Genomic DNA, 12,144 nt, shown 5'->3' with positions numbered 1-12,144 from the left:
ATATTTCCTGAAAAATTGTCTCTATATGGTCCTATGTAGGAAGTCTATCAGCCCCTGGGTATTAATGCAGTTTTCCTCTACAAACCAATTTTGACTATAAAGCAAAATATTAAGTACTTCCTTAGGGACCAGAGCATAGTCCAGAGGGTAATGTGTTTGCCTTGTATGTGGCCGACTCAGGGTCTATTCCTGGCACCACATGATTCCCTGAGGCCTGCCAGGAGTTATTCCTGAGCACAGAGCAAGGATAAATCCTGAGCATTGCTGGATGTGGCCGAGAAACAAGTATATGACAAAAAATAGATACTTTTAAAAAAGTTATCATGTATATAAGAAAAGCCATAAATCTGAGACACTATACAGAAAACAAAGCATGCTAATAAGATTTTATAGCAAGATTCTATTGCTAATAAAATATATGAAAAAGGTGTGCTATAATCACTTGTATCACTTGTCATCCTGTTGCTCATCGATTTGCTTGAGCAGGCACCAGTAACGTCTCCATTCATCCGTGTTGTGTGCTAGTGTAGCCCAATGGCAACTGCTCACTCCAGGAACATTAAGAGCCTCAAACTGTTCATTCATGGTCTTGATGAAGAAGTTTGACCATCTTGTAGGTGAGAGGCCACACATTCTTTTGACGTCCTGTGGAATCCAGTTGGTAACAGCTCTCGTCCAGTGGTCATCTCTAAATCACATTATGTGTCCAACCCATCTGATTTTCGGTGCCTTGGCAAACGAGACAGTGTTCTTGATTCTCAATCGTCGATGGAGGTCAGAAATCCGGATTCCTTCTCTCACTTGAGTGAAATGTGATATTTAAGCATAGCTCTTTCGATTCCTCTTTGGCAGACCCGAATAGCGTTCTCATCCTGTTTTCATAGGGCGCAGGTCTCTGAGGTGTATGTTAGTGCAGGAAGAATGGTGGAGTTGAAAAGACGTGCCCAAAGCCAGAGGTTCTTCATCCTCTTAACAACTTCTTCGATGCTCTTGAAGGTGTTCCACGCTGCTCTCTTCCTCCTGTGCAGTTTAGGTGCCAGGTCATTCATCATGTTGAGTCTCGACCTAGGTATACATAACTGCTGCTTCAGAGATATTTATTCCATTGAGAGTAAATGGAATATCAGGAACATTTCTCATGAACATTGTTTTCTTGAGATTCAGCTATAGTCCGACCTTTCCACACTCATGGTCAAAGTCAGCCAGCATTCGTAACGCTTGGCTAATATTTGGTGTTATTAGAACGATGTCATCAGCGAAGCAGAGGTGGTGTAGTTGCCGACCATCTATCCTCGCTTCCATACCTTCCCATTCCAGTCGTTGCATGACATTCTTGAGAGTGGCACTAAAGAGTATCAGTGAAACAGTATCACCCTGCTGAACCTCTCTCTTTATGTCAATGATCACTTCCTTGTAGAACGGTGAGATCCTGGTGGTGAATCTGCAATACATCTCAGGAAGGATCCTGATGTACTGAGTTTGAATGCCCTGTTTGGCTAGGGCTTCGACGACCACTTTAGTCTCAACAGAATCAAAGGCCTTTTTTTTTTTTTTTGCTTTTTGGCTCATATCTTGTGATGCACAGGGGTTACTCCTGGCTCTGTACTCAGGAATTACCCCGGTGGTGCTCAGGGGACCATATGGAATGCTGGGAATCGAACCTGGGTCAGCTGCATGCAGGGCAAATGCCCTACCCACTGTGCTATTGCTCCAGCCCCTCAAAGGCCTTTTTAAAATCAATGACTCTTAGACAGAACAGCATCTTGAACTCTCGCAAGACCTCAATGAACTTGGTCACTGTGTGGATATGGTCCATCAATCGTGCTGAATCCTTTTTAGAACCCGGCTTGCTCACATGGTTGTCCTTCATCGAATGTTCTGCCAATCGTATTCAGGATGACTCAAGTGAACAACTTATAGACAATAGACAGGAAGATCGGGCAATAGTTGCTGACATCGTGGATGTCTCCCTTCTTGTACAACAGGACAGCTAGTTTTCTATTAGGATGGAAACTTGCATTTAGACAGGCAGTATATGAAGAGCCCAGCCAGTGTATTGAAGAGTACTGGTGGTAGATTTTTCAGGTGTTTAAGTCTGACCTTGTCTGGATTGGGTGTTGCACGACTCTTTTTTTTTAATTTTATTGAATCACTGTGAGATAGTTACAAGCTTTCATGTTTGGGTTGCAATCACACAATGATCAAACACCCATCCCTCCACCAGTGCACATTCCCCACCACCAATATCCCCTGTATGCCCCCCCTTTCCCACCCTCCCCTGCCTCCGTGGCAGACACTATTACCCATACTCTCTCTCTGCTTTTGGGCATTATGGCTTGCAACACTGACACTGAGAGGTCATCATGTTTGTTCCAATTCTCTACTTTTGGCACATATCTCCCATCCCGACTGATTCCTCCAGCCATCATTTTCTTAGTGATTCTTTCTCTATTCCATCTTCCTTCTCCCCTTCGCTCATGAGGCAGGCTTCCAGCTATGGGCATTCCTCCTGGCCCTTATATCTATCCTTGGGTGTCAGCCTCATGTGATGTTATTCTATCCTCCACAAATGAGGCTACATGCTTCTTTACCTATGAAATGGCATGTCAGATTTCAGAAGGGAGAATGCTGGGAATGACATTTCCATACTTCGGAATTTGGTATGTGGGCAGGTGGACGTAACTATCAAAGACATCCGAGTAGAAGTCGTGGATAACCTTTTCCATTGCCCTTCTGAAAGATGGAATAGATCCATCAGGACATCAGAGGACAGTCATCTTGGTCTTATAATTGGCAAAGAACAAGTGGGTATTGTGAATACTTTTCCTGGCTTCTGCCACATCGGCCAACACTGCTACTCTTCTCTCTTTGAGGTCTTCCTTTATTGCTTCTCTGCACAGCTTTGCAAGCTTGGATGTTAGCTTGTGATTGCCTGAGGCTTGCACCAAACCACATTAGCAAGTGAGCTCGAGAGTTTCCAAAGACAGACAACTTTTTGTGGCTTTCTCTCGGCGTTCCTCACACAATTGTGGAGGTGCTGAACCAGTCAATTGTATTCCTTGTCGATGTTGTCAACAATGGCATCTTCCCATATTGCTGCAATAGTGTCAAAGAGATCCCAGTTGGTGGTCGTTCTGGGAGTTCTCTTCTTAAACTTTGCAGCCCTTTCTCCTTGCTCTGTGAAGTAGAATTTTGCAAGAAGGAGACTGTGGTCTGATCCCGTTTGTAATTTTTAGGGACAACAGCAACATCAATCAGGCAAAACCATTGATTGAATATGATGTGGTCAATTTAGTTGTGAAACTGTTCACCAGGAGACTCCCATGTCCATGTTTAGATTTGGCCTTCTGCAATTGTGAGTTACCATGGATGGTCTTGGTCAACATGATGAACTCAGTCTCTCACCCTGTTCGTTCCATTCTAGGTCATGTGTCCCAATGTGGAGTTCTTCGGGTGACCTTCTCATTCCTATCTTGGCATTAAAATCACCAACAATGACCTTGTAGAAGGTGTGGTCTTCTTTACGGAACTTCTCCAGCTCCATGTAGAACTTCTCAATTTCTTCTTCATTGTAGTTGGATGTTGGTGCATAGATGACAAAGACAGAAACTGCCGGTAATGAGTCACATCTATTCAAATGTAAGCGTCCAATTCGTGTTGTTAGGCATTCGAATGAAACAATGCTTATGGTCAAGTTCGTGTTGACAAGGACACTGACACCACTGGTGTCTCTACTGTTGCAGGTTCCAAGGAACAGTTCTTCTCCAGTGTCGAAAATGGTGTGATGTGTTTGATGCCTTCTCATCTCGGTCAACCAACGACATCATACTTGATCTTCTGCGCTTGTACCATAAGGTCCTCAATGGATGTTTCCGATGCCAGTCTATGTGCGTTAAAAGTGCAGATTGTCATTTTAGTCCTCTTTTGTTTTGGCAGCCTAGTTTGGCCCTGTTATTTTTGCAGCCTCTCCTTGCTCGTCCTTCTCAATGCTGCCGTACTGGGGGCTCTTCCAAAGTCAGGGAAATGAAGCCATTTTTGTTACTGTTTTTGGCATATCAAAAAGCTACAGGTAGCTTGCCAGGTTCTGCTGTGTGGGTGGCATATAGGGAGCTGGCCCCCTTTGTTTGCTATAATACTGCATATAAATAATTTTTCCCTTGATATTGCCATGCTAATCTTCTCTGTATTGTTTCAATTTTGGTATATGTGCTGCTAGTAGCTCAACATTTTTGGTTTTGATGCTTGTACCACACCAGACACTTCTCAGAGATCAAACCGGGTAGGCTACGGGAAGCCAAGGATTGAACCTGGGTTGTCTGCACACAAGGCAAATGCCCCACTCCCTATACTATCAGGTCCCATAGTAGTTCAAAGTTATTTAAAATTTGCTTGAGTAGATAAATCTACTCTTTATAAAATAAAACATCTATTGTCTTTAGAGGTACCTTACAAGTTTAGTATGTTCAATTTTACTATAAACAAAAATGTATCCCCAAATTAACAATGATAGCTACTATTAAATTAATTTAATCTACTCCTAGGAAATATTACTTACCTTATCTTTAATTTCAAAAGTTTTTCCATTCATTACCGCATCAGGTCTGATGATGACAATGTTATATAGTTCCTCTAGGGAAAAACAGAATAATTGCACTTATTGGTTCAAGGCCTAGATCATGAAGGATTTGGCAGTCTTAAGTATAAACTGCTGATTTCCAATTATTTTTTCCATCAAGAGCTTTACTATCAATGGCATATTGATAGTATTTGTATTCAAGTATGCCAAATATGCCCATGGTGTATTCGATATACCAAAAACAGTAACGATAGGTCTCATTCCCCTGACCCTGAAAGAGCCTCCAATCATTGGGAAAGACGAGTAAAGAGAGGCTGCTAGAATCTCAGGTCTGAGTGTAATAGAGACGTTACTGGTGCCCGCTTGAGCAAATCGATGAACAAGGAGATGACAGTGATACAGTGATAGCTTTACAACATTTCTTTTTGTTTTGTTTTGTTTGGGGGTCATACTCAGGGGTGCTCAAGGCTTACTCCTGTTTATCCAAAGCTCTGCACTCAGGGATCTCTCCTGGCAGTCTCAGAGGATCATATGGAGCACCATAGATTAAACCCAAGTTGGCAATGTGCAAGGCAAATGCCCTACCTGCTGTACTATTGCTCTGGGCCCCAAACTCTACAATATTTTAAATATCAAAGAGCTTCTATTTAGATTCAAAATATAGCTTCTATATTTGTGGGCAGAGGAACATTCACAAAGATCAGAAAGTTAGATCTATAGCGTGACAAATTTAAATTACTTAACAAAGAGATAGAGGACGACCTTAAGAAATGGAGAATATTTCATGCTCATGGATTGAAAGAACCAGTATTATTAAAATGATTATGTTACCTAGGCTATTATATAGACTTAATGCAATTTTTATCTAAATTCAGGTGGCATTATTCAAGGATCCAGAAAAAACAGTAATAAAGTTTGTATGAATTCAAATATAAACAAATGGGACTACATCAAATTAAAGAGTTTTTGCATGGTGAAAGAAATATGGGTTAAAACTAAAACAAAGCTAGCTAAATGAAAAAGACATATTTATATTCAACCCATCAGATAAAGTCTTGATACCCAGGATATATAAATATAAAGTACTTGATAATATCAACAATGACAAAAAATTCAAATACCCTATCAAAAAATGGGGAAAGGATGGGAGCTGGAACATGGAGTGGGTAGGGCATTTGTCTTGCATGCAGCAGACCCAGGTTCAATCCCTGACAACCTATATGGTCTTCTGAGTCTGTTAGGATTGACCCCTAAGCACAGAGCTAGGTGTAAGTCCTTAGCACAGTCGTATGTAGTACAAAAACAAAAAAAGGGAGAGAAAGAAAATAATCAGAACCTTCTCAGAGTAAAACAAGTGGATGGCCAGTAGGCACATGAAAGAATGCTCAAGAATGCTCAAGTAATGCACTTATCATCAGGGATAGTAAGAGAGTAAGAGCAGATAGAACAATCTGTGTTAGCAGGGATGTGATGAAAAAGGAACTCTCATTTACTGCTGGTAGGAATACTGTCTGTTACAACCCCTGTGGAAAACAGTGTGGAGAGTCCTCAGTAAACTTAGAATTGAACTGCCATGACACTCAGAAATTCTACTTTTGGGCATCTATCCCCAGGACATAAGAACGCTCATTCAAAAAGATGTATGTACTCCATTATTCATTGCTACCTTAGTATAATAGCTAAGAGGAGGCAATTAACCTAGGTGTTCAACAACAGATGAATAGATTATGAAGATGTATAAATACACAACGGAATACTATGTAGCTGCAAGAAACAATGAAATCATGCAATTTTCTGCAGCAACCTGGTTAGAGCTGGAAGATAACATGTTGAGTGAAGTAAGCCAGAAAAAGAATGACAAACATAGGATGATCTCACTTATCTGAGGTATATAGAATAACCGGATGGGGAAATGTAATGTAGTAAAGAGAGAATGCCTAGATCACCCTTGGTCCCAGCATATAAGGAGGAGGATAGAGGAAGAAATAAATCAAGGTGGGGGGAGGGAAGAAGATGAGAAAGGAAAGTTGTCTGGAGTCTGGATGTGTGGGATGCAGTATACCTGGTGATGTGGGAGGGTGATGTACCTAGATTTCCAAAGCACAGACTCCACAACACTGTAAGCATGAGCTCTAAACTACAACCACAGAACTTAGAAATGTGCCTGTCAAGGTGGCAGGTGGGGGAGCGAGGTGGCATATGGGGGTGGGAGTGAAACACTAGTGGAAGGAAGTTGACACTGGTGGTGGGACTGGTGTTGGAATATTATGGAATATTATATGCCTAATACTTATCTATCAATAACTTTGTAAATCATGCCTCTTAAATAAAAATTAATATGTAAAATAAAGCAAGTAAAAAGAAACACAAATTGGTGCACATTATGTATTTTAATGTGATTCACACCGTATATTAAAATCTTGACCATAAAATAAATAGCTGACTCACCAGTGAATGGGGTCAATGAAAATAAACATTACAAATTGAGGGAGTTTTTAATCTATGCATCTTCTAAATTCACCTGTAAATTATTTTAATGAGCCTTTCATGAGCTGTTTCACTGATTTGCTATTTGTTTCTGCTCTCTGGAGTATGAATGTACACTAATGTACTTACAATATAATGAAGGGTAAAATGTAAACTGTAAAATAAACTACAAGTATTGATAGTAAAAAAGTGGATTATTTTCACAAGCTTTGGGAAGATAATGAAAGACAAAATCAGGGGAAGAAATAGTCCAGCTTAATTAGAGGTATCAGAAACTTCTGGTGGAGGGAAAGCCTGAGAAGGTTCCAGGAATAGAGACAAAGGGAGTTACAAGAAGAATTGGGTCTCTGACATCTGAATATTGCAGCCATTTATATCAGTTTCTTATCAATTGTCAGTGATGTTGTCACTTTTTGTTGCTCTAAGTAATACTTAAATGAACATCCATGTATAGAAAACTCTTGTATTACTTTATAGTAAATTTACTTACCAGGTTCTTCAGGTGGTCCTTCCACATTATATTCCTCATCACTGTCTACAAGGACAATTTCATTATACTGTACAAGAGGAATAAATATAAAATAGTTATGAGTTTTGATAAATGTTTTGGGTAAATATTTATAATCCAATGAACAAAAGACAAAGCATACGGTGTCTGCCTTTCTATTTATTTTCTTTTTGGGTCACACCCAGTGATGTTCAGGGGTTACTCATGGCTCAGTACTCAGGAATTACTCCTGGTGGTGCTTGGGAGATCATATGGGATACTGCGAATTGAACTCGAGTCGGCCGTGTGCAAGGCAAACGCTCTACCTGCTGGACTATCGCTCCCGCCTCTCCGGCCCCTCCAGTGTCTGCCCTTTATCTACACTCTTTTCCCCAACTTTACACTGAAATAAAACAAGGATATTTTAAAATGGTGGGGTGGAGAAACTATCAGCAATATTGCATATTTCATAGAAGATTATTTTTTAAATTTTAAAACTTAAGAAAGAAACAAAGGGACTAGAGAGATAACACAGCAGGTAGGGTGCTTATCTTGCACATGACCAACCAGGATTAGATCCCTGGCACCCCAGATGACCCCCCAAACCTTATAGGAGTGATTCCTGAGTGAATAACCAGGAGAAAGCCCTGAGAACTAGAAGGCATGCCCACCCAAAAGTTAAAAAAAAAAAAAAAAAAAACCCCCCTGATATTAACAATAAATCAACAACACATAAATAGCATGAAAATACATAGGATTTTTTTACTTTAAAATTTATTTCTTGAGACCAGAGTGATAGTACAGCAGGTAGGGCACTTGTCTTGCACTGGCCTACCAGGTTTCGATCTCTGGAATCTTATATGGCCCCCTGTGCATCATCAGGAGTGATTCCTGAGTGCAAAGCCAGGATGTAGCTGTAAGCATTGCTTGAGCATTACTGGGTGTGGCCCCCAAACAAACAAAAATTCATTTCCTACTACTGCACTTAGTAGTGCCTGGCTGTCTTCACTGGTCCCCTCGGAGGGGATGGGTTGCATTTCCCTCCCCACCCCAAGCAGAGCCTTGACAATTGAAGACTTCCGGAACCAGCCACAGTCATGCTCAAGGCTACTCTCTACATGTTCGGATGAGCCTCATGCATGAAGGGGCTGCCATAGGAACCCAGGTGTGTGGGACCCGGGGCTGAGACCTCTAAGCCTGCTCAGACTGTGTCTGGGCCTTCTCCACCCAGACACCCCATTTTCCAGTAGCTAGGCAGCCACACCCACAAACTGCCCCCGGTGCCGTGTAATCCCACCAACAGCCAACATCCAGAGACTATAAAACCAATCTCACTGGACATCTAATAGCCTTGTTCTCCCTCTGGAGAACCCGACAAGCTACCAAGAGTCTATTGCCCACACGGGAGAAACTTGCAAGCTCCCCATGGCATATTCATATCCCAAATAAAGTAAAAGATTATACCTACCTCTCAGAGAGCCTGGCAAGCTACCGAGAGTATTCTGCCCACACAGCAGAGCCTGGTAAGCTACCCGTGGCATATTCGATATGCCAAATACAGTAACGATAGGTCTCATTCCCCTGACCCTAAAAGAGCCTCCAATCTTTGGGAAAGATGTGTAAGGAGAGGCTGCTAAAATCTCAGGGCTGAGTGTAATAGAGACGTTACTGGTGCCCGCTAGTGTAAATCGATGAACAATGGGATGACAGTGAGACAGTGATACTACTGCACTTAGATGATTATTAATAGAAAGATACCTACTTGACTTAGAAATGTGTCTTTGGTGCCAGGGAGAGAGAGCTTAAAGACTGTAGTTCATGTCCTGCATTTACAGAGTCATTAGTTTGATCACTGTCATCCCATGACCCACAAGCATTTATCAGGACTCAAACATTGAACTCTCTAACCCACTTGAGCAGCTATCTCCAGAAGTGATCCATGTGCACTCCTGAACATAATTTGGGAGTATTCACAGAAAATAGGTCTTTGTCTTTAAGAATATAAGACCAAAATTGTGGTTGGCATAAGCAAAGAGGGAAGAAAGGTTGGTCAAACAGGCAAAAGGGGGTCAATCATATGGTTAAGATTTCTATTTTGAGCTTTAGGGTTAAACTTAATGAAATATAGATACACGTTGAATTATAATGATGCGCACATGAAAACTATAGAATTTTAATGCTTCTTCATTATAATATTATTTTAATGGATATAAACTGGCATTGTAGCACTGTCTTTCCATTGTTCATCGATTTGCCCAAGCGGGCACCAGTAACGTCTCCATTGTGAGCCTTGTTGTACTATTTTTGGCATATAGAATATGCCACAGGTAGTTTGCCAGGCTCTGTCATGCAGGCGAGGTACTCCTTGCCTGCATCCCATATGGTATATACATACATCCCATATGGTCTCCTAGAGGGAGGGAGGAATCTAACCCAGGTCGGCCCTGTGCAAAGCAAACACCCTACCTGCTGTGCTATGGCTCCAGCCCATTGGGCTAGCATGGATAAAAATTAAATTAAGAAAATTTAAAAAACAAATATACTACTTGTGATGATTATTATAATACCCATGTGGAAACTTTATCTCTAATTTTGAGATTTCTGACAAAACATAATTTTATTTCTTCATATAAAAAAGTAAAGTTCCTTGGGGCCAGGAGATAGCAGAGTGATCAAGGGTGCCAGTGCCATGACTCCAGTTAGCTCCCAGCACACCAGGGTCCCAAGTACCACTAAGTATGACCCTGAGGTCTCCAGTCCTAAGGACAAGAGCAACATCATCCTCAAACTCTTGCATTGAAGCAACTGTCTGGTCTAGTTTGCTCTTTATGGCTGGAAGCCCACTTGGGATCCCGGTTATCCTCCTCCCTAACCCCGCCCCTACCCCCTACCCCCAAGTAGTAAAGCTCCTCCTGTGAGGAAGAAAAATCTAGAAAATGTCTTTCTCAATAGACGATGTTCCACTACAAAACACTAGAGAGAATGGGGATTCTTTAGTTTTTGAAAAGACATGAGGGGCTGGAGCCATAGTACAGCGGGCAGGGCTTTTGACGTGCATATGGCCAACCAGGGTCCAATTCTCAGCATCCCATATGGTCTCCAAGCACCTCCAGGAATAACCCCTGAACATCGCTGGGTGTGACCCAAAAGGGAAAAGAAAAAAAAAAGTTGTTCTGAATCGTGGCTTTATAATTTCAAATTTTTTACTATGAAAGCATTAACATCTAGAGTAATCAAGAAGGCAATTATGCCAATTATAACATCAAATTTATCTGATTTCTCTGTTGGACCAGTGCTGTCCACTTAGGACAACCAATAATCACAGAAGGAAATCAGAGCACTAAAATTAGGTTAGTAAAAGTTAAGATCTGCTAGAAGAGAATGACACAAATTTCAAAGACTTTGCTGGAAAAACTAATGTGGGATACCTTATTTTTTATGTTAAACTTTAAATGAGAACATTCTGATTTTTATGTATTATATACCATTATGGGCTGGAGCGCTAGCACAGCGAGTAGGGCATTTGCCTTACAAGTGGCCGACCTGGGTTCGATTCCTTCCTCCCTCTCAAAGAGCCTGGTAAGCTACCAAGAATATCCCACCTGCACGGCAGAGCCTGGCAAGCTACCCATATCGTATTCAATATGCCAAAAACAGTAACAATAAGTTTCACAATGGAGATATTACTGGTGCTTACTCGAGCAAATTGATCAACAATGGGATGACAGTGCTACAGTGCTACATAGAGAGGGTTGGCCTCTCCCAGTAATGCTCATTCAGTAGTACTTGGGAACCATCAGGGCTATCCTTAGAAGTACCAGGGAGAGCAGCCAGCATTGAGAAGGGTTAAACTGATGAGCTTGCTAATAAAATAGCTTTGGTCTATCATATATATTTGACCATTGTTAAGAAGTTAGACCTTCAAAGTTTATATCACATAAAGAAAATATGTAACTATGTGAAGTGATTGATGGTTTTTAAAATTAGTATGTTGCTATCAAATAAATTAAAATAGTTCTTACAAACCTTTAAAGACCTACTTCCAACTCTTTCTAGGCGTTTCCAGAAAATTGAAGAAACAGAAACCCACTCAAAGAGTTCCTCTGAGGAAAATATTACTCTGAAAGCAGACTGAGAAACCACTAAAAAGGAAAACTACAGGCCTATATCCTTGATAAATATAGACACAGATATCCTAAACTAAATATGGGCAAACCAAATCCAATAATCCAGTAATCCATGAAAAGATAACACCTAGTGAGATTTATCCCAGGGATACAAGGATGGCTTAATACACTATCAATATATCAATATTGATATATTATACACTATCAATATATCAATATTGATACCATATATCAATACCTAGAAAAATAAGAACCATATGATCATACCAATAGATACTGAGAGAGCATTTGATAAGATCAACCATACTTTCATTATAAAAAAACTCTGAAAGTTAGAATGTCTATCATAATATATACATGTATGTGTTTGTATGTGTTTTCATTTAATATTATGCTGTTATTGGTCATATGTTACTAAAATTTGGGAAGAAATATTTCAGTATGGATTAAGTAAGGCAATCCATTTG

General features: G+C 40.7%; 1 protein-coding gene and 1 pseudogene across 1 annotated transcript in view; both read right to left on the bottom strand.

The window, feature by feature from the left end:
• The window catches only part of NME8 (NME/NM23 family member 8), a 51,868-nt gene that overhangs the window by 21,664 nt on the left and 18,060 nt on the right, over positions 1–12,144 (bottom strand). Inside the window, exons 6-7 of the mRNA XM_004606961.2 lie at positions 7,554–7,620; positions 4,556–4,629 (exon numbers count right to left, since the gene is read on the bottom strand). Of these exons, the coding sequence (XP_004607018.2) occupies positions 4,556–4,629; positions 7,554–7,620 (141 nt within the window). The remainder of the gene's footprint in view (positions 1–4,555; positions 4,630–7,553; positions 7,621–12,144) is intronic.
• LOC129401474 (U6 spliceosomal RNA) lies at positions 4,140–4,222 on the bottom strand (annotated as a pseudogene).

This window comes from Sorex araneus, chromosome 1, assembly GCF_027595985.1.
Source record: "Sorex araneus isolate mSorAra2 chromosome 1, mSorAra2.pri, whole genome shotgun sequence".
Classification (NCBI taxonomy): Eukaryota; Metazoa; Chordata; class Mammalia; order Eulipotyphla; family Soricidae; genus Sorex; species Sorex araneus.
Note: the sequence above shows the minus strand (reverse complement) of the source record. Positions and strands in the feature narration are given on the sequence as shown.